General features: G+C 47.2%; 1 protein-coding gene across 5 annotated transcripts; it reads left to right on the plus strand.

The window, feature by feature from the left end:
- The first annotated feature begins 671 nt into the window (after positions 1-671).
- Positions 672-11,860, plus strand: BRD2 (bromodomain containing 2). 5 transcript variants are annotated; one of them, XM_083160201.1, is made up of 12 exons: positions 672-1,967; positions 4,363-4,663; positions 5,994-6,131; positions 6,277-6,415; positions 6,499-6,695; positions 6,853-7,218; positions 7,771-7,899; positions 7,985-8,191; positions 8,807-9,054; positions 9,191-9,498; positions 10,089-10,238; positions 10,544-11,860. In XM_083160201.1, exons 1-12 carry the CDS (start codon positions 1,936-1,938, stop codon positions 10,675-10,677), a joined length of 2,349 nt encoding a protein of 782 aa, XP_083016327.1. In that variant the 5' UTR covers positions 672-1,935; the 3' UTR covers positions 10,678-11,860. The 5 variants fall into 5 exon arrangements, with proteins under 5 accessions (XP_083016327.1, XP_083016329.1, XP_083016326.1 ...); XM_083160203.1 differs by having other exon boundaries at positions 678-1,967; positions 4,281-4,663; positions 6,850-7,218; XM_083160200.1 differs by having other exon boundaries at positions 678-1,967; positions 6,850-7,218.
- Positions 11,861-15,527: the final 3,667 nt, after the last annotated feature.

A 15,527-nucleotide genomic window follows, 5' to 3' on the forward strand; every position in this document is an offset into this window, starting at 1 on the left:
AAAACAGTATGTAACGCTGGCAAGTGATTTCCAGTAAAAAAAAAAAAATGATTTTAAAACGATAGCGTCGATGCACACAATGCTGTCAACCAGTACGTCCTCAGGTCGACACGCTTCAGAGGACAGTGACACCCATACTCGCTGTCTGACACAGTCAACAAGGAACCTCTGTGAGACATAGGCAGCCTGCAAACAATCCACCATTGTACACCCAGAGTCAGGAGAACCTGGTATTATATAACAGGAGGGGCTCAAAGAGTATACTAAATAAAATAAAAACGAAAAAGCCACATTTACAACCGGTGCCAGACATGGCCTCATATTCATTGGCATGTTCTGCCTTATTAGTTATTACACAGTACAGTACAGGAGGTGAGCCTGATATGGAAAATGGAGGATTATCCGGCTGGCTGTGCCGACTACATGGTATGCAAAGGTGCTGCGTGATGCCCGCGTTATCCACGATACTAATGAAACCGACTGAGGCTATAAACAAGGTGGGGGGTGGGGGGGCGATCGTGAGGCGATTTCTCCTTTCGCCTTTCATTTTGGAGAGCTGGGAGTGGGGGAGGGCACGCAGAACAATGACCGGCCGCCATTTTACAGCAATGACTGTGCACTTAGTACATAGAGGAGGGGGGAGGTGTGTGAGGAGCGATGCAGGGAGAGAGAGGAGGAAATAATAACAACGCAGTAGCCGCCAGTAGGTGGCGGAAAGGATCCCGCATCCGGGGGCCGGGGCGTCCCAGAAGCTGCGGGAGAGCGGGCAGCAGCAGGGGGAGAGCCTGAGAAGCCAGAGGAAGGAGAAGCACAGCGCGCCGCTGCTGCCTCAGCTCCTGACAACAAAATGGCGGCGGCTCTGAGCAGGCGGGGGCGGCGTGTGCCTGCGGGGACAGGGAGAGACCCTCCGGCACCGGGAACCGGACGAACTCGGACCCTTTTACTCAACGCACCCCGATTTACCGGTGCAGAGCCGCCGTTTGTCGGGATTCGGCTCATTCGTCGAAGGAAAGGCGCCAAATCGCGGGGCGCAGTTCTGGGAGCGCCCTGAGCGAAAAGAACCCGCCGCAGCCGGCGAAGAGGAACGAAAATGTGATTGTTCGACGTCTGTTTGCGGTTCGAAGGCTTCTGAAGCCCGTCTTCCCGCCCGAGGTTCGGCCATTACCTCAGCAAGAGCTAGAGACTGTGACTGAGCTGCGTGGACCGGGCCTGAGAGGTGGCTGAAAGGGAGAACGTGGAAAGGGCGCTTTATTATGTGGTTTATTTCTGTTCTGGGGACTTATTGTTGGCTGCGACACAAAATGGCGGCGGGCCCCCATGAAGAGACCGTTGTAGCTGTACAACAAGATGGCGCCGTCTCCTTCGGGGCGCCAGAGAGGAGAAGCGAGAACAACGGCCACGTCACGCGACACTCCGGGGCTCCGCCCCCGTCTGAGCTCTGCTACCTAGCGACAGCCAATGGAACATCACGGGCCAGCCGATTTCTGCCTGGCGCCAGCCAATGACGACGGAGGCTTTCTCTGGGTGACGTGGAGGCAGCGCTGAGTCACTTGGTCTGGAGCCCCACTAAGGAAAGGGCGCGTCCTCGCTCGCTGCTGCAGTGGCCGTGCCCCTCTCTGCCGCCGGGGGGCGCCCGAATCACGAGAGGCTTGGCGGCCAATGGGAGAGGGTCTCTCTTCGAGTGGGCGGAGGGCGTCCTAATGGATGGGCGCGGCAGCCAATGGGAGCGCCACGGCGCCAGAGGAGGCGGTCTCGCTCCGACCAATCGCCGACTGCTGCTGTATTTATATAAGACCGGCCTCGGTGGCTGAGGCGCCATTTCGCTGAAGCGGAGAGCAGGAGCTGGAAAGGGGAGAGTCAGAGGTGGTTTGAACCAAGGAGACCGCTACGCCCTCGCTCCCGGAGCGGGCGGCCACACAATCCGCATCCATCCGCATGGAGACGGCCCTAAATCCGGCGTTTAAAAGGTACCGGTGCCTGGCGGACCCTCCCTGCGCAACTCCTATACCGTTATTGTTGCGTAAAACCGCATTTCTATTCAAATCGCCGGCTCCCCCGCAGTCACCCCCCCTCTCCCCGGCCTTGCCTCCATGGAGATGGCGTCTCCATCCCTACCAACCCCCACCACCCCAAACACAATCCACTTCAATCCGTCTAGCCTCGTTCACCGGCTGCCACGGTCACTGCCTATACCACCGTTGCCGGTACTGACTCTTCTCCCACCGCTCATATTGGCGCACGGAGCGCGCTAGCTGGGGCTGTCCCGGAGGGTCACCCAGCTGCGCCCTCCTAACTCTGCGGCGCCGCCATCTTCTTCCGGCTGCCCAGACTTTCATATCCCAGGGGGGGGAGGAGACGCTATGTTACTAGGCAACAATCGGGGGAAACCCTGCTCGTTCCAGTCATATACCCCAAAGCCGGGACATTACTTGGGATGTCTCACCTGCTCTGCAGCTGTACCGGGGTGGTAGTGTGCCAGTGGTTACCTAGCAGCAGCGTTTGTCTCGCTTTTATAGCGCTCCGTTACATGTCGTTTCCAGTTATTGGGGTTTGTTGCTATGTGTTTAGAGATAACCTGTGTCTATTTGGAGGTTGTTACCATGATTGAATGGAGTATTGCCCCACTGCTGTTGTAACCTCCCATCTGTGCAGTACATGTATAGTGTCCTATAGGTTTATGAGCCTTTTAAAGGGCATTATATAGCTTTACATTTGGCCTTTTAATCTTCTAACTGATTCTTGTGTCCTTTCACTGACTGCCCCATGTGCCCTGTATGAGACAGGAGTGACACTGGGATTCCCCTGCAAGCCAGTTATAGACTGTGGTACCCAGCATTTCCTTTGCACCACTGCTGTGCAGTAAATGTCTCAGTAACTCTGATACCGGTTTCTATGACCTTGCCATGCACAGTGTTTTTGTTACTGTAGTGTATAGTAGATGCCCAGTTAAACCACATCTTCCTCACTAGTATGTGCTCTGCTGGTGCCATGCATGGATGCTGCAGGTTAGGTTGATGTAATGTTTATGTATGAAGGGATCACAAGGCGTGAGGTCACCACTGTATACACAGCGCTGTTTGTGTCTTGCCGTATTGCTGGGTAGGGTGAGTCAACACTTCCTGGTTGGGTGAGTGATGTGTCAGAGGGTTTAATAGGATCCCTTTCACTGTGGGGGCATGCATGTGGTGATCAGCTGCAGTATTAGTAACTTGATACTGTTAGGTGGGCACCTTTCTGTGATCCACCTGTATAGAATGTAGGTTAAACTTCTCTTCATCTAAGTCATCAAGTATCTGTGTTGTCCTGAGTCACCCTGTGGACTGTGATCTACCCTTTTTGTTTTTCCTGATCTATTTACGCATAAATTGGCACAAGGATAGGAAATCCCTGGGCAGAGCAGTTGGGAGAGTGATTTATCTGGGATCACCCAGTGTTTCGGTCTAGCTACTAATTGGTGCAGTCCTGCTGCAGTAAAGTCATTACTCCACAAATGTCATATGCAAAGTTTAAAATCCACTTTGTCCATATGGTATAATTGTGTGGCATTCTGATTTGTCACCCGAGTGTCCTACATTGTGTGACCTCTTTGATGTCAATTTGGCCACTGGGGGCAGTGTTGCTCTAGAGATGGGTAGAACTTTAGTGTTCTAGCAGTGTTACAGCCGTATCAGTGAATTTATTTAACAGTTCCTTTATATAGTGCACGTATATTCCGTAGCGCTTTACAGAGAATATTTGAAGGTTCACATCAGTCCCTGCCCCAGTGGAGCTTACAATCTATATTCCCTACCACATGTACATGCACACACAGACATTCTAGGGTAATTTTGTTAGGAGCCAAATAACCTACCAGTATATTTTTGGGTTGAAGGAGAAACTGGAGGAAACCCATTGTACAGGGAAAATATTGGAACGCTGCACAGTTAAGTAAGGCCATGGTGGGAAATAAACCCATGACCTCCGTGCTGTGAGGCACTAACCATTACACTGTCCATGCTGCCCAATGAATGCAACTGGGTAGAGCAGACCTCTCCAAACTATGGCCCTCCAGCTGTTTTGAAACTACACATCCCAGCATGCTTTGCCACAGTTTGGCTATTAGGGAATGCTAAAACTATTGAAAGGCATGCTGAGATGTGTAGTTTCACAACAGCTGGAGGGCCATAGCTTGGGCATGCCTGGTGTATAGTAATTAGTTCTTGTAATCCGCTGTTTTATTTGTCCCTTGCCTTATCACACATTTTGCACTGAGATTTTAATATTGCAACGTCCTCCCCCAGTTTGCCATCCATAAGTGCAGTTGAATTAAAGCAGCAGGACGTGATAAACTGTCACTGACCGAAGACTCTCTCCCGCCTGCAGGCCTCCTCTGAATTTAAGCCATGGTATGATGGGCCAGTCTGTGGAGGGAACACCAGGAAAACGTATTCGCAAGCCCTCTCTATTGTACGAAGACTTTGAGGGACCCACCATGACATCCAGTGTTTTTAATCACACGCCGCAAATCAACCCACCTCCCCCTGAGGTTAGCAACCCCAAGAAGCCTGGCCGCTCAACCAATCAGCTGCAGTACCTGCACAAAGTGGTCATGAAGTCTCTCTGGAAGCACCAGTTCTCTTGGCCCTTCCGCCAGCCTGTGGACTCTGTAAAGCTGGGCTTACCGGTACGTTTATAGGGTTGTTTTGGTGACTTGGAAATACCAAAGTTTGTGTTTAACTGACTAATACTCAACAGGGGTTTAGTTCCTATACTTGACACGAGCGACTGTCTGCTTCAGCAGATTAGACCGTTTTTAGTTTGAGCAGCACGTTTGCCATTGTGCTCTCCCCGGCACAAACACAAGTTGTATTCACCCTAGCGACAGATTGCTTACACAACCTGATGACAGCTCTGGGTTTGAGGCGTCTGGTGCTGCCGGGCTCAGGGCAATTTGCACTATTATTGATGGACCGTGTTTCCTTTCCTCTGCTCTAACTTTGCTAAAGTTTAGAACAGAAAGCATAAGGTTTGGGTTTGTGGGTTAATGTCTTTTTTTTTTTTTTTTTTCTCCCCTCTGGCTAGATAAACACCCTTCGTTCAGCTTTCCTTGCACTCCACTGCCCCTTCCCTTCCATCCCTACAAATGTATGGATGTCTCGATGCACGCTGCGTAGTTAAATCTACTTTTAATCTAGTCGACACCCTATATTTTGTGAACTTGGTTTTTTTTTTTTTTTTTTACTTTGTGAAATGCAAATTTCCAATTGATACGTTTTGCAGATCTGCACATCCATGAATTTGTACAGGAACCCAAGTGTGAAAGTATATAACGCTACACATACTGAGATGTCTTGGATTAGAAGTATGAAGGTACATTAAACTGGTAGGTGTCCTATTATTTAGCTTCTAGAATACAGTCATACTTTGCCCTGCACCACTTATCCATCTTGTCATTCTGCTACGTTTGGCAAATCTGTCTTCCATCAAATGTCCGTAGTAGTCTCGGTCCTCCAGCATGACCGCCGTGCTGCTGAGCAGGCTTGGTCTTGGCCTCCTGTCTTGTCAGTAGACCCTAACATTTGCTTAAACCTTATCATTTGGTAGTATCATATGTCAGGGTTGTGAGGATTTCAGATGCAGCCTGTACCTCGAGCTTCTATTGTATTAACAACTGGTATCTCCAAACTCTGTCTGCTTGTTTGGATTGTGACCGTTGAATACATTTTTCAACCCTCTAAATGTCCCAGAGCTGTCATCAGGTCCTATGTACACAGAAGCAGTCATTGCTGGGTTAGCGTTCAGTTCCAGGGTCTGTTGTACACTGCAGGGAAGATGCAGCCGTTATTGGGATGCAACAAGCGTGTTTTTTTTTTTTTTTTTGACATTGTATTGTATGGTTTGTGAATTTCCTGTTTTGTCCTTGAATTTTATGACTATACATTATCATTGAATTGGAGCTCACATTCTCTTGCTTTTTTCTCCATCTGTGGTGGGTGGGCTGTGTGTATATATAGGACTATCATAAGATCATCAAACAACCTATGGACATGGGGACCATCAAGAAGAGGTTGGAGAACAACTATTACTGGAGCGCATTGGAGTGCATGCAGGACTTTAACACAATGTTCACTAACTGCTACATCTACAACAAGGTAAGAACCGCATCGAGCATCACACTGTATTTGGTTTATGCTTGGGTCTTGCCAAAGTTTCATGTTGATATTTTAAGGTGTGAACTTTTGACTTGGAATAGTTTTATTATGCTCAGTGTGTTAATATCATTTTTTTGTTTTAAAGCCTACCGATGACATTGTACTAATGGCTCAAAGCCTGGAGAAGATGTTCCTTCAGAAAGTAGCCCAGATGCCACAGGAAGAGCAAGAGATCCCCAACACCGCTACCAAAATCAAACCTGTGAAAAGTCCTAAGCCTGCAGGTAAATTATAGAATTTTATCAATCGCTTGGAGGTGGGGCTTATGCGCTGAACTGTTATCTATAATTTTATTTCTCTTCTACAGGTGGCATTACCACTGCCCATCAAGTGCCAGCCATTTCCTCCATGTCACAATCGTCGCTTTACCCAAGTTCTCCGGAAGTTCCCACCACCATCATTAATTTACCGCACCCGCCAGTACTCTCTAATCCGATACTGAAATCCATGCCCTCTTCTCAGACTCTCTCCGTTATCCCAGCAACCACACAACCAAGTTCGAAGGTATAACTTTAAAATGCTAAAAAAAAAAATTGTGTTGCTAGCCTTCTGTCCTGGTATCTTCACATTTTGTGGTAGCCTCAGTTGGGTAACGTTTTTTATGGCAAGGGCAAATGTGTTTTGAACTTCCAAGCTGACCGATATGTTCTCCTGACAGAAGAAAGGTGTGAAGAGGAAAGCAGACACTACAACTCCGACCACCACGGCTATTATTGCCACCAGTGGCGATTCCTTCCCTCTATCCCCAGCTGAAAACAAACCTTCTAAGATCCCAGCCCGGCGAGAAAGTGGCCGGCCTATCAAGCCACCTCGTAAAGACTTGCCTGACTCCCAGCAACATCAAACTTCCAAGAAGGGCAAACTGTCTGAACAGCTGAAATACTGCAATGGCATTCTTAAAGAACTTCTGTCCAAGAAACATGCAGCTTATGCGTGGCCATTCTACAAACCCGTAGATGCTTCTGCTCTGGGACTGCATGATTACCATGATATCATTAAACATCCCATGGACCTCAGCACTATTAAGGTGGGGCTAGGTGCAGGGAGCAAACTCCTCTTTCGGGGTCAGATGCGCTATTGTAAGGCTAGGCACCGTATTGTCTTAGGGGGCCTCAATAGTTTTAAACCTAGATAAAGTTTAAGAACTTGATTACGAGTTGTTTATATAGCACATCCATATTTCACAGCGCTGTACAGAGAATATTTGAACATTCACATCAGTCCCTTCCCCAGTGGATCTTACAATCAATGTTCCCTACCACATGTACACACATTCATTCTAGGGTTAATTTTTGTTGGGAGCCAATTAACCTACCACATATTTTTGAATTGTGGGAAGAAACTGGAGTACCCAGAGGAAACCCACACAAGCATTGGGATAATATATACACTTCATGCAGGACCATGGTGGGCATGGAACCCATGACCTCCGAGCTGCCTTATACTTGCATTATCTCCTAGCTTGCCTGCAGTACAGGTTACAGACTTTGACTCTGAATAGACTTTAATAGCTTAGCCAAAAATGGATTTAAAATGATTGCTGTAGTAACTAAACTCCTTTACCTCTATTCTTCTACAGAAAAAGATGGAAAATAGAGATTACCGTGATGCCCAAGAATTTGCTGCAGATGTCCGACTTATGTTCTCCAACTGTTACAAGTATAACCCCCCAGATCATGATGTTGTGGCTATGGCTAGAAAGTTGCAGGTGGGAATTCTTCTGCATTGTTGTCACTTCTGTCACATTATTGCAGCGTTTCTGTGTGCTCATGTGTTTGTGGTCTGCTTTCCAGGATGTTTTTGAGTTCCGTTATGCCAAGATGCCAGACGAGCCTGTCTCCGTTAATCCTCCCACCACCTCCTCACAAATGCCCCCCTCCGACTCCAAATCCTCCTCGGATTCCTCCAGCGAGAGCAGCAGTGAGAGTTCAGATGACAGCGAGAGTTCTGACGACTCGGAGGAGGAGAGGGCAAATAGACTGGCAGAGCTTCAGGAGCAAGTAAGAAGTGGAACATCTGCCTTAATAATGTTGTATTGATGATTTCCAACTGTCAACTTAATTACACGTAATGGGTCAGACTAGATGGGCCAAGTGGTTCTTACCTGCCGTCAAATTCTGTTTCTGTGTTTTGTAATGTGAGGTGCTACCTAGGTGACAACCGATAAAGGTCTTTCCTTTAGGCTGCCTAGGATATTTCAGTAGTAGCGTGTACTTGCTGTATTGTGATGCATACATGTTGTGTGGTTAGATCATCTTTTATGTTTGGTTTATGGGGCCTACACACAGCAAGATTTCAGCATTGTGTGCTGAGCGATCTGTCATGGCCAGTGTCCTCCGGTTAGGACTCTGGCCCAGCCCCACAATTGAGAGATCGGTATTCAGTATGCTGGCTAGTTATTTGAGCGGGCCTAAAGCGATGGCCCTACACACGAGTGATGTTGGGGCATTTTCTAAGCGATCTAGTGAGATTGTTAAGAAAATGCCTCTAAATCTCTACGTGTAGGCCCCATTAGTTATGCTTATTTCGGCTTCAGTGTTTATTATTTTCTCGGTTTTGTAGTACAATGACTAATGTTCTGTGTACAGTCTTTTCTTGGCATTAACGTTTGTTAGTATTTTCAGCTTCGAGCAGTACACGAGCAGCTGGCTGCGCTCTCCCAGGGCCCGATCTCAAAGCCTAAAAAGAAGCGCGAGAAAAAGGAAAAGAAGAAAAAGAAGAAATCTGATAAGCGAAAAGGGAAAGATGACGACGAGTGGAGGTGCGGCAAATCTCGCCCGTCCCAGAATAAAAAATCCAAAAAGTCTAGCGGCGGTGGGACCACTAGCACAAGCAGTAGCTCCACGACCCCGGCATTCTCAAAGTGAGTTTTCAGTAACTAATGAAGTCTTTGGAACACTTAGATTATGTTCCGCTATTTGCTATTTTATACTTGTAGTTTATTTTTATTTTTTTTGTATGTAGTATAACTGAGGTTTATTACCTTATTTTATTTCCAGGAGCTCGAAGAAATCTTCTGTGAAGTCCCTGCCCCCGCCGCCACCTGTCTTGTATGACTCTGATGAAGAGGAGGAATGCAAGCCCATGACTTACGACGAAAAGCGGCAGCTGAGCTTAGATATTAATAAGTTGCCCGGAGAGAAGTTGGGTCGTGTAGTACATATCATTCAGTCTCGGGAGCCCTCCTTGCGGGATTCCAACCCTGAGGAAATAGAGATTGACTTTGAGACTTTAAAACCTTCCACACTCCGTGAGCTGGAGAGATACGTGATGTCATGTCTCAGGAAGAAGCCCAGAAAGCCCTATGGTGAGGGTTCATTCCTTTATAGCTGCATGGCTCTTGCCATTTTCTGTTTTAAATACTGATAGCAATATGGGGAGATTATCAGTAGTGTGTTGTACCTCGGTTTCCAAGTTCAAACTTGTATACTGGACAAAGGTGATTTAGGCGGATGGTTGTTATAACTTTTTCTTCGTTCCATATAAATGTCTCTACTGTAAGTTGAGTGAACAATTGCTCCTGTGACCAGATTGCAGTGACACTGGTGTCCTTTAGTTGCTGAGATCTATATCAGGCGATAATATCATAATAACATACTGTGAAGTCCAACACAATTGTTATTGCATGGGAGAAGACTTGTCAGATCTTGGAGAGAGAGTTGGCCAAGCTAGCCAATCCGCTGTGCTAGAAAAATATCAGGTTGCTTCTAGCAGCTTCCCCCATCTCCAAGATTTGATAAATCACCATGGAGCAATGTTGCAGTGACAAATTCTGGTAGGTCGACTGCATATAGCACAGCATATAATCATGTCTGTTAGTGGAAGCACTGTGTGTATACTGTCTGTTCATAAAGAGTTTTGTTTCATTATAATAATGTTCCTGTTTGCTTTCCTCAGCTCCCCTTAACTCTGCGCTCTCTGCAGCACTGAAGAAACCAGTGGGGAAAACAAAGGAGGAGATTGCACTGGAGAAGAAAAGGGAGCTGGAGAAGAGGCTGCAGGATGTCAGCGGGCAGCTCAACTCCACGAAGAAGCCACCCAAAAAAGGTGAGTGTCCCCTTGTTGCATTATGAGGATCAGCTCAAATAAGGCCTAAATATTATAATGATCTAGTACCTGTTCGTGAAGAACATGGCCGGTAAAGTACTAACTATGAACAAGGGTCTAAGCTATAGTGCATGAAGATAAGATATGTTTTAACATTTGTAAAACTACAATGGATCTAAAATGCGTAAATATAATAAACTAGGGCGTTATTTTATACTCTACGTAAGTCAGTCGTTCATCAATCTCAGTAACTCCTGTATGAGATACTAACAAGTGTGTTGTGTTTTTTTTTTTTTTTTTTACAGCCCACGAGAAGGTGGAATCCGCTCAGCCGGTCTCAGTCTCCCGACTCAGTGCTTCCAGCTCCAGTTCAGACTCGGACACTAGCAGCAGCTCCACTTCCAGCTCCTCAGATACCAGTGACTCAGACTCTGGCTAAGGGACAGGTGTAAAATATATATATATTTAGAGACTTTACTTTCTGCTGGAGCAGGGTAAAAAAAGCTGGATTCTTGCTTCATAAGTGGTTCTAAAAAAAAGGATCTGCAGGAACAGAACCTTTTAATGAATCGGACTTGAAACCCCCCGGGGGAAAAGCAACTGAGGCCTTTGGTGTTTAGTGAACTCTGCCTACCCCGCAGCTACTTGTACACATAAGCACAGCTGGGGGAACTCCTGGAACATGAGGCACCACCCTTTTAATATCGAACTTGTGGCTCCTAAACGGAATACACAAACAAGGCACTATTAAGGGTGGGAGGGGACCTGGCAGCACAGATGCGGTGTCCTTATTTTATCCTGTTTACAAGTTGTCATGGAGGGCAGAGACACCTGGAAGAGGTAGAGTTCGGCTTGTGTCGGGTGGGGGTTCAGTTGCCCTCTGATGTAGGTGTTGCTCAGTGCAGTGTTACAAGTTTTCTCCTTCCCACAGTGACGCACACTACAGTAAGGCTCTTGGGGTCATTGCTCTGTGGCCAGAGTCGGAATCTTGCTGAGACGTGTTGGATTTTTTTTTTAATTTATGTTTTTTTCTTAAGGGAGTTTCGAACCCACCCTGCAGAGAAGTCTGCACAAGGGTCCAGAAAACATTTGCCTACACTCAAATGATTTCAAGGCACTTGGAAGCATTTTGCTAAATGGTATTCAGTTCTGAAAGTCCCACGGCCCTTGTTCTGCATGTAGTGTCAGGCAGGGGGGCGCGGTCCGTCTGTAATGAGCATCCCGCCTACAGAATCTCCTGCGCAGCCTTTGTTCTTTTCTCTTTTTATATTTATTTTTAAAGAAAAAAAAAAAGCAAGAGAAGGAAAAACTTTATTCTTTGTTTTATAATGTAAAATAATGACAGAGGGCGCCCTGTTGACGCAGGGGCCGGTGTAGATGTAAGATTTTATAAGCCTGTATATATACGTGTGTGTATATTATTCTGCGTTGCACAAGCAGCATGTTTCTCAATGTAAAGGGTGACTTTATTTTTTACCTGGGGGGAAAAGTTTTTATTTTCTTCCTAACCATTGTTTTGTTTGTCGCTATGTATAAATCTGTCTCTACTCCTCTTTGTCTCTCTTGTATTTGTTGAAACCCTTTTAGTTTGGAAACATGTAAATAAAGAAAATATACTTCCAGCTAGCAGGGTCTGTCTTCTATCAGTTATTGTATAACTAGGATGTGGGATGAGCTAAGGTCGGGTAAGGTACAGAGGTGTCCTCATGCTCCTAGCCTCAATCAGCCATGTGGTACAGGACACCGGGCGCTAGTTAGCCATGTTGGAGTAAATAAGATGGGAGTTCTACTGAAGATCAGACAAATTGGTTCTAATTATTTAGCACATTCTAAAAAATAGTAATTAGAATCTGTTTGCTATGGGAAACCTTCAATAGAACGCCCATCTTAGTACTTTTACCCCATTAAGTAGTGTAGTCCTATGTTGACAGCATTCTTGCTCACAATCTGATGCAGCAAAGCGACTGAAGACTGCCATGATTTAATTTCATATGCGTCACTGTCTGTGTGCGACTGAGTCTATACAAAGCATAACTGAACTTGCCAGTGAAGAGCCCCAGCAGCTGTACGATAGCACATCTTATACAGATAGTCACGCTCTGGTATACAAGTGCCACCTGTTTTCAGCAAATTAAATACCCCTTTCACACTGCAGCTCTTAAACTGTATATTGCTTTTTTCTTTCTTTTTTTGCCTTTTTAAAACTTAGAGCTGCAGTGTGAAAGCTCCAGGGTGCTTTAACCGATGTGAGAAATACCGGTATTTCTTGAATGGTTAAAAAGCAGGGTCCTACACGATCATTCAGTATTCACTGAACTGGGTCCAGCTCATTAGATATGCACAAAGCAGAACCTCAGTGGCGATAAGTGTGCCGGAGCCCGCCGGCCGCTCCACACACCTTTTCTGCCTGCCGGATCACCGGACTCCTGTAATGTCACCGCTGCTAGCCAGCTCCACCCGGGCCTGCCTCCGGACTCTCCTCCGCCATGTTCTCAGGGCAACATTACCTTTGGTAAACTGCATAATTGCTGATCAGCGGCCCCATGCTTTCATACCGCAAACCTGCTTATACCCGGTATAATACCGGGTAATATGTGCGGTGTAAAAGGGACATTAACCTGCATGGACCTGTTTTAAATACCGGGTCTAAACAGGTTTTGCAGTGTGTGAAAGCAGCATAATATGGAAAGCTCATGTACTGTAAATATTACACAAACGGTCAATAAAATTTGGAAAGAGCATGTGCTAGAACTTTGAAGTCCAGTGAGTAATCTGAAATAGTAAAAGGTGAGTGTGAACCTGCTAGACCAGGGGTCCTCAAACTATTTTGCTCTGGTACCCCATCAAACTATAAAAGACAGGACCCCAGCAAGTTACTGCAGAAGTGCATCACATCACGTGTGTAGCCAGCAGGCAGCATTGTGCAGGCACAAAATGATGGGAGGAGTCTAGAATAACAGACAATTTAAAAGATTTATCAGACTCCTTGAATCACTGCATGAGATAGTCATCAGCCTGATGTCCAGCAACATGGAATCGTGACCCCCATGCTGAGAAGGTCAGGACTCAGTTTGAGAACTGCTTTGCTAGAGGTTAGCTTCGAGGAACAAAGAAAACTGCACAAATGATGGGTGATGAACTTACAGCATTTCCGCAGCAATGAAAGAGGCTTAACACCTGGAGACTAACAGCACCATAAAACCTTCTTTCCTCTTCGAGCAATAGGAGACACAGGGCTGATGCTGGGTAATAGATTGATGAACCTGGCAGGCACCAAATGGGTTAAAAGATTTGCCTCTGGACAACCCATGCTCCTTCCCTCCTATACCCTGCCAGTTTTTCGTTTGGTGCCTTATGCAGCCCGGTCTTAATTTTATTTTTACTTGGGCAAGCAGCCCATGGCATCCTGGGGACACTTGTGTTACCGCGCCGGCGGCCGAAGCACCACGACTGGGTGAGTGACCTCGGCCACAATCCTCTGCAGCGGGAATCGGTATGCGGCTTGCAGCCCTGGCGGGGGGACTGCCAGGCTGCGCTGATCAGCGGGGACTGGGTCGCTCTTTTTTGCTAGACCACTAGGGTACTGGGCGAGTGAGACGCCGCACTGGCAGAGGGGGATGTCTGGCGGGCGTCCCTACTGCTTCACTGGTGCTGTGGGCGGCCATCTTCCCTGGACGGCTTTGGTATCAGCAGGGGAAGGCAGGCTCACTCTGTTGGTCCCTCCCTCAGGTCTGTAGGTGCCAACTCAGAGTTCCTGCCACAGACTTTCTCCTCCCTGCACAGGATGCGGAGCAGCCATTACTGCCTAGTCCACACTCCTGGTGCACCATCTGGAGAAATTGGGCTGTCCCCAGTATACCTCTCCTCCACAGGTCAGGCTATACTATCTTCCTCCTGCCAGCCTTGGGGCTTTGGTCCGTGAGAGCTGCGGCGGGTTTTTTTTTTTTTTTTTTTTACTTGTGTAGTCTCATGGTGCCATTAAATCGCATGCGATTTACTATCCAGTTCCTATCCCCACTATCCACTAGGGCGTGGAGTTGACTTTATATAGTTTGGCGAGCGCAGCGAAGCCACTGAGCCAGAAGCGTGGCGAGCGGACACGGATTACGCTACTTCTGTTTCACAGCGACTCACGATCTAGCATGGCATTTGCATGCAATTCCGTGTCCCCTCGAGGGACTCACCACGCTTCGGGCTTGGTGGCTCACTGCGCTCGCCACACTATATAAAATTGACTCCATGCCCTAGTGCAGGGGTGCTCAAACTATTTTGCGCTGGGACCCCATCAGACAAAAATTATTACAGGACCCCAGCAAGTTACTACTGAATGGCCACCACATGTGTGACAGGGAGGCAATGGGGGGATTGAAAAGGGTTACAGGGGGATGGAAGAGGGAAGCAGTGGGTGTTTACTTAATGAGTTACTGTATACCCTGTCCCCTCTCCACAGACACATTTGCCTGATGGTCAGCATCATAGAGTCGTGACCCCATGCTGAGGTGGTCGGGACCCACTTTGGGGTCAGGACCCACAGTTTGAGAAGCGCTGCCCTAGTGGATAGTAAATCACATGCGATGTCGCATGCAATTTAGTGGCGCCGTGGAAGTACACAAGTACCTTTTTTTTTTTTCGTGCATTGTGTGTTCTACTGTGTGTAATGCTATAGTTAAACCACTTCCCTGCACCTGCAGTTCACTTTATCAGATAGTTCTCACACCTACAGGGTGTTGGGGCCTAGTTTCCTGACATAACTATGTCTAGAGGCAAGGCACCAAAAGAGCTCCTGTGCTGCGCACTTGCATTTCGTGTCCTGCGGGTCTGTCCCCTCAAGATGGCGACCTATGCGCATGCTGTCACAAACATCAGCGTGAGGTTTTAACCTCCACATCCACGGCTGAGTCGGAGTGGGCCTCTTCCTTCACTCAGGTCATGGAGCAGCTAGTGGACCGTCTTACATCTGAGCAGCCTGCTCTACTGGTGATCCCTTCCACCTCAGTCCATGAAGACTTGCCCCAATATTAGAGCCTCCCTGGGTTTGCTCGCTGACCACTTCAGTTCAGGGCTTGAAGCATATGCTAAGCAAAAACTTACAGTGTGTACACGTGGTCCGATTTACTTTCCTATGTTGACGATATAGTCAACATCGGATTGGAATCGGATGCAGATCGCAAGGGTTTTAACCCTTTGCGATCCCGATGCGCGTTCACGTATCGGAAGCCAGAAAGTCTTGGCTGCCTTGGATCGTGGATAGGATCTTAAGGCACATCTGACCGTATGTACACACCATTA

The sequence above is a fragment of the Crinia signifera genome, chromosome 9 (assembly GCF_055691185.1).
Source record: "Crinia signifera chromosome 9, ASM5569118v1, whole genome shotgun sequence".
In the NCBI taxonomy this organism is placed as follows: domain Eukaryota; kingdom Metazoa; phylum Chordata; class Amphibia; order Anura; family Myobatrachidae; genus Crinia; species Crinia signifera.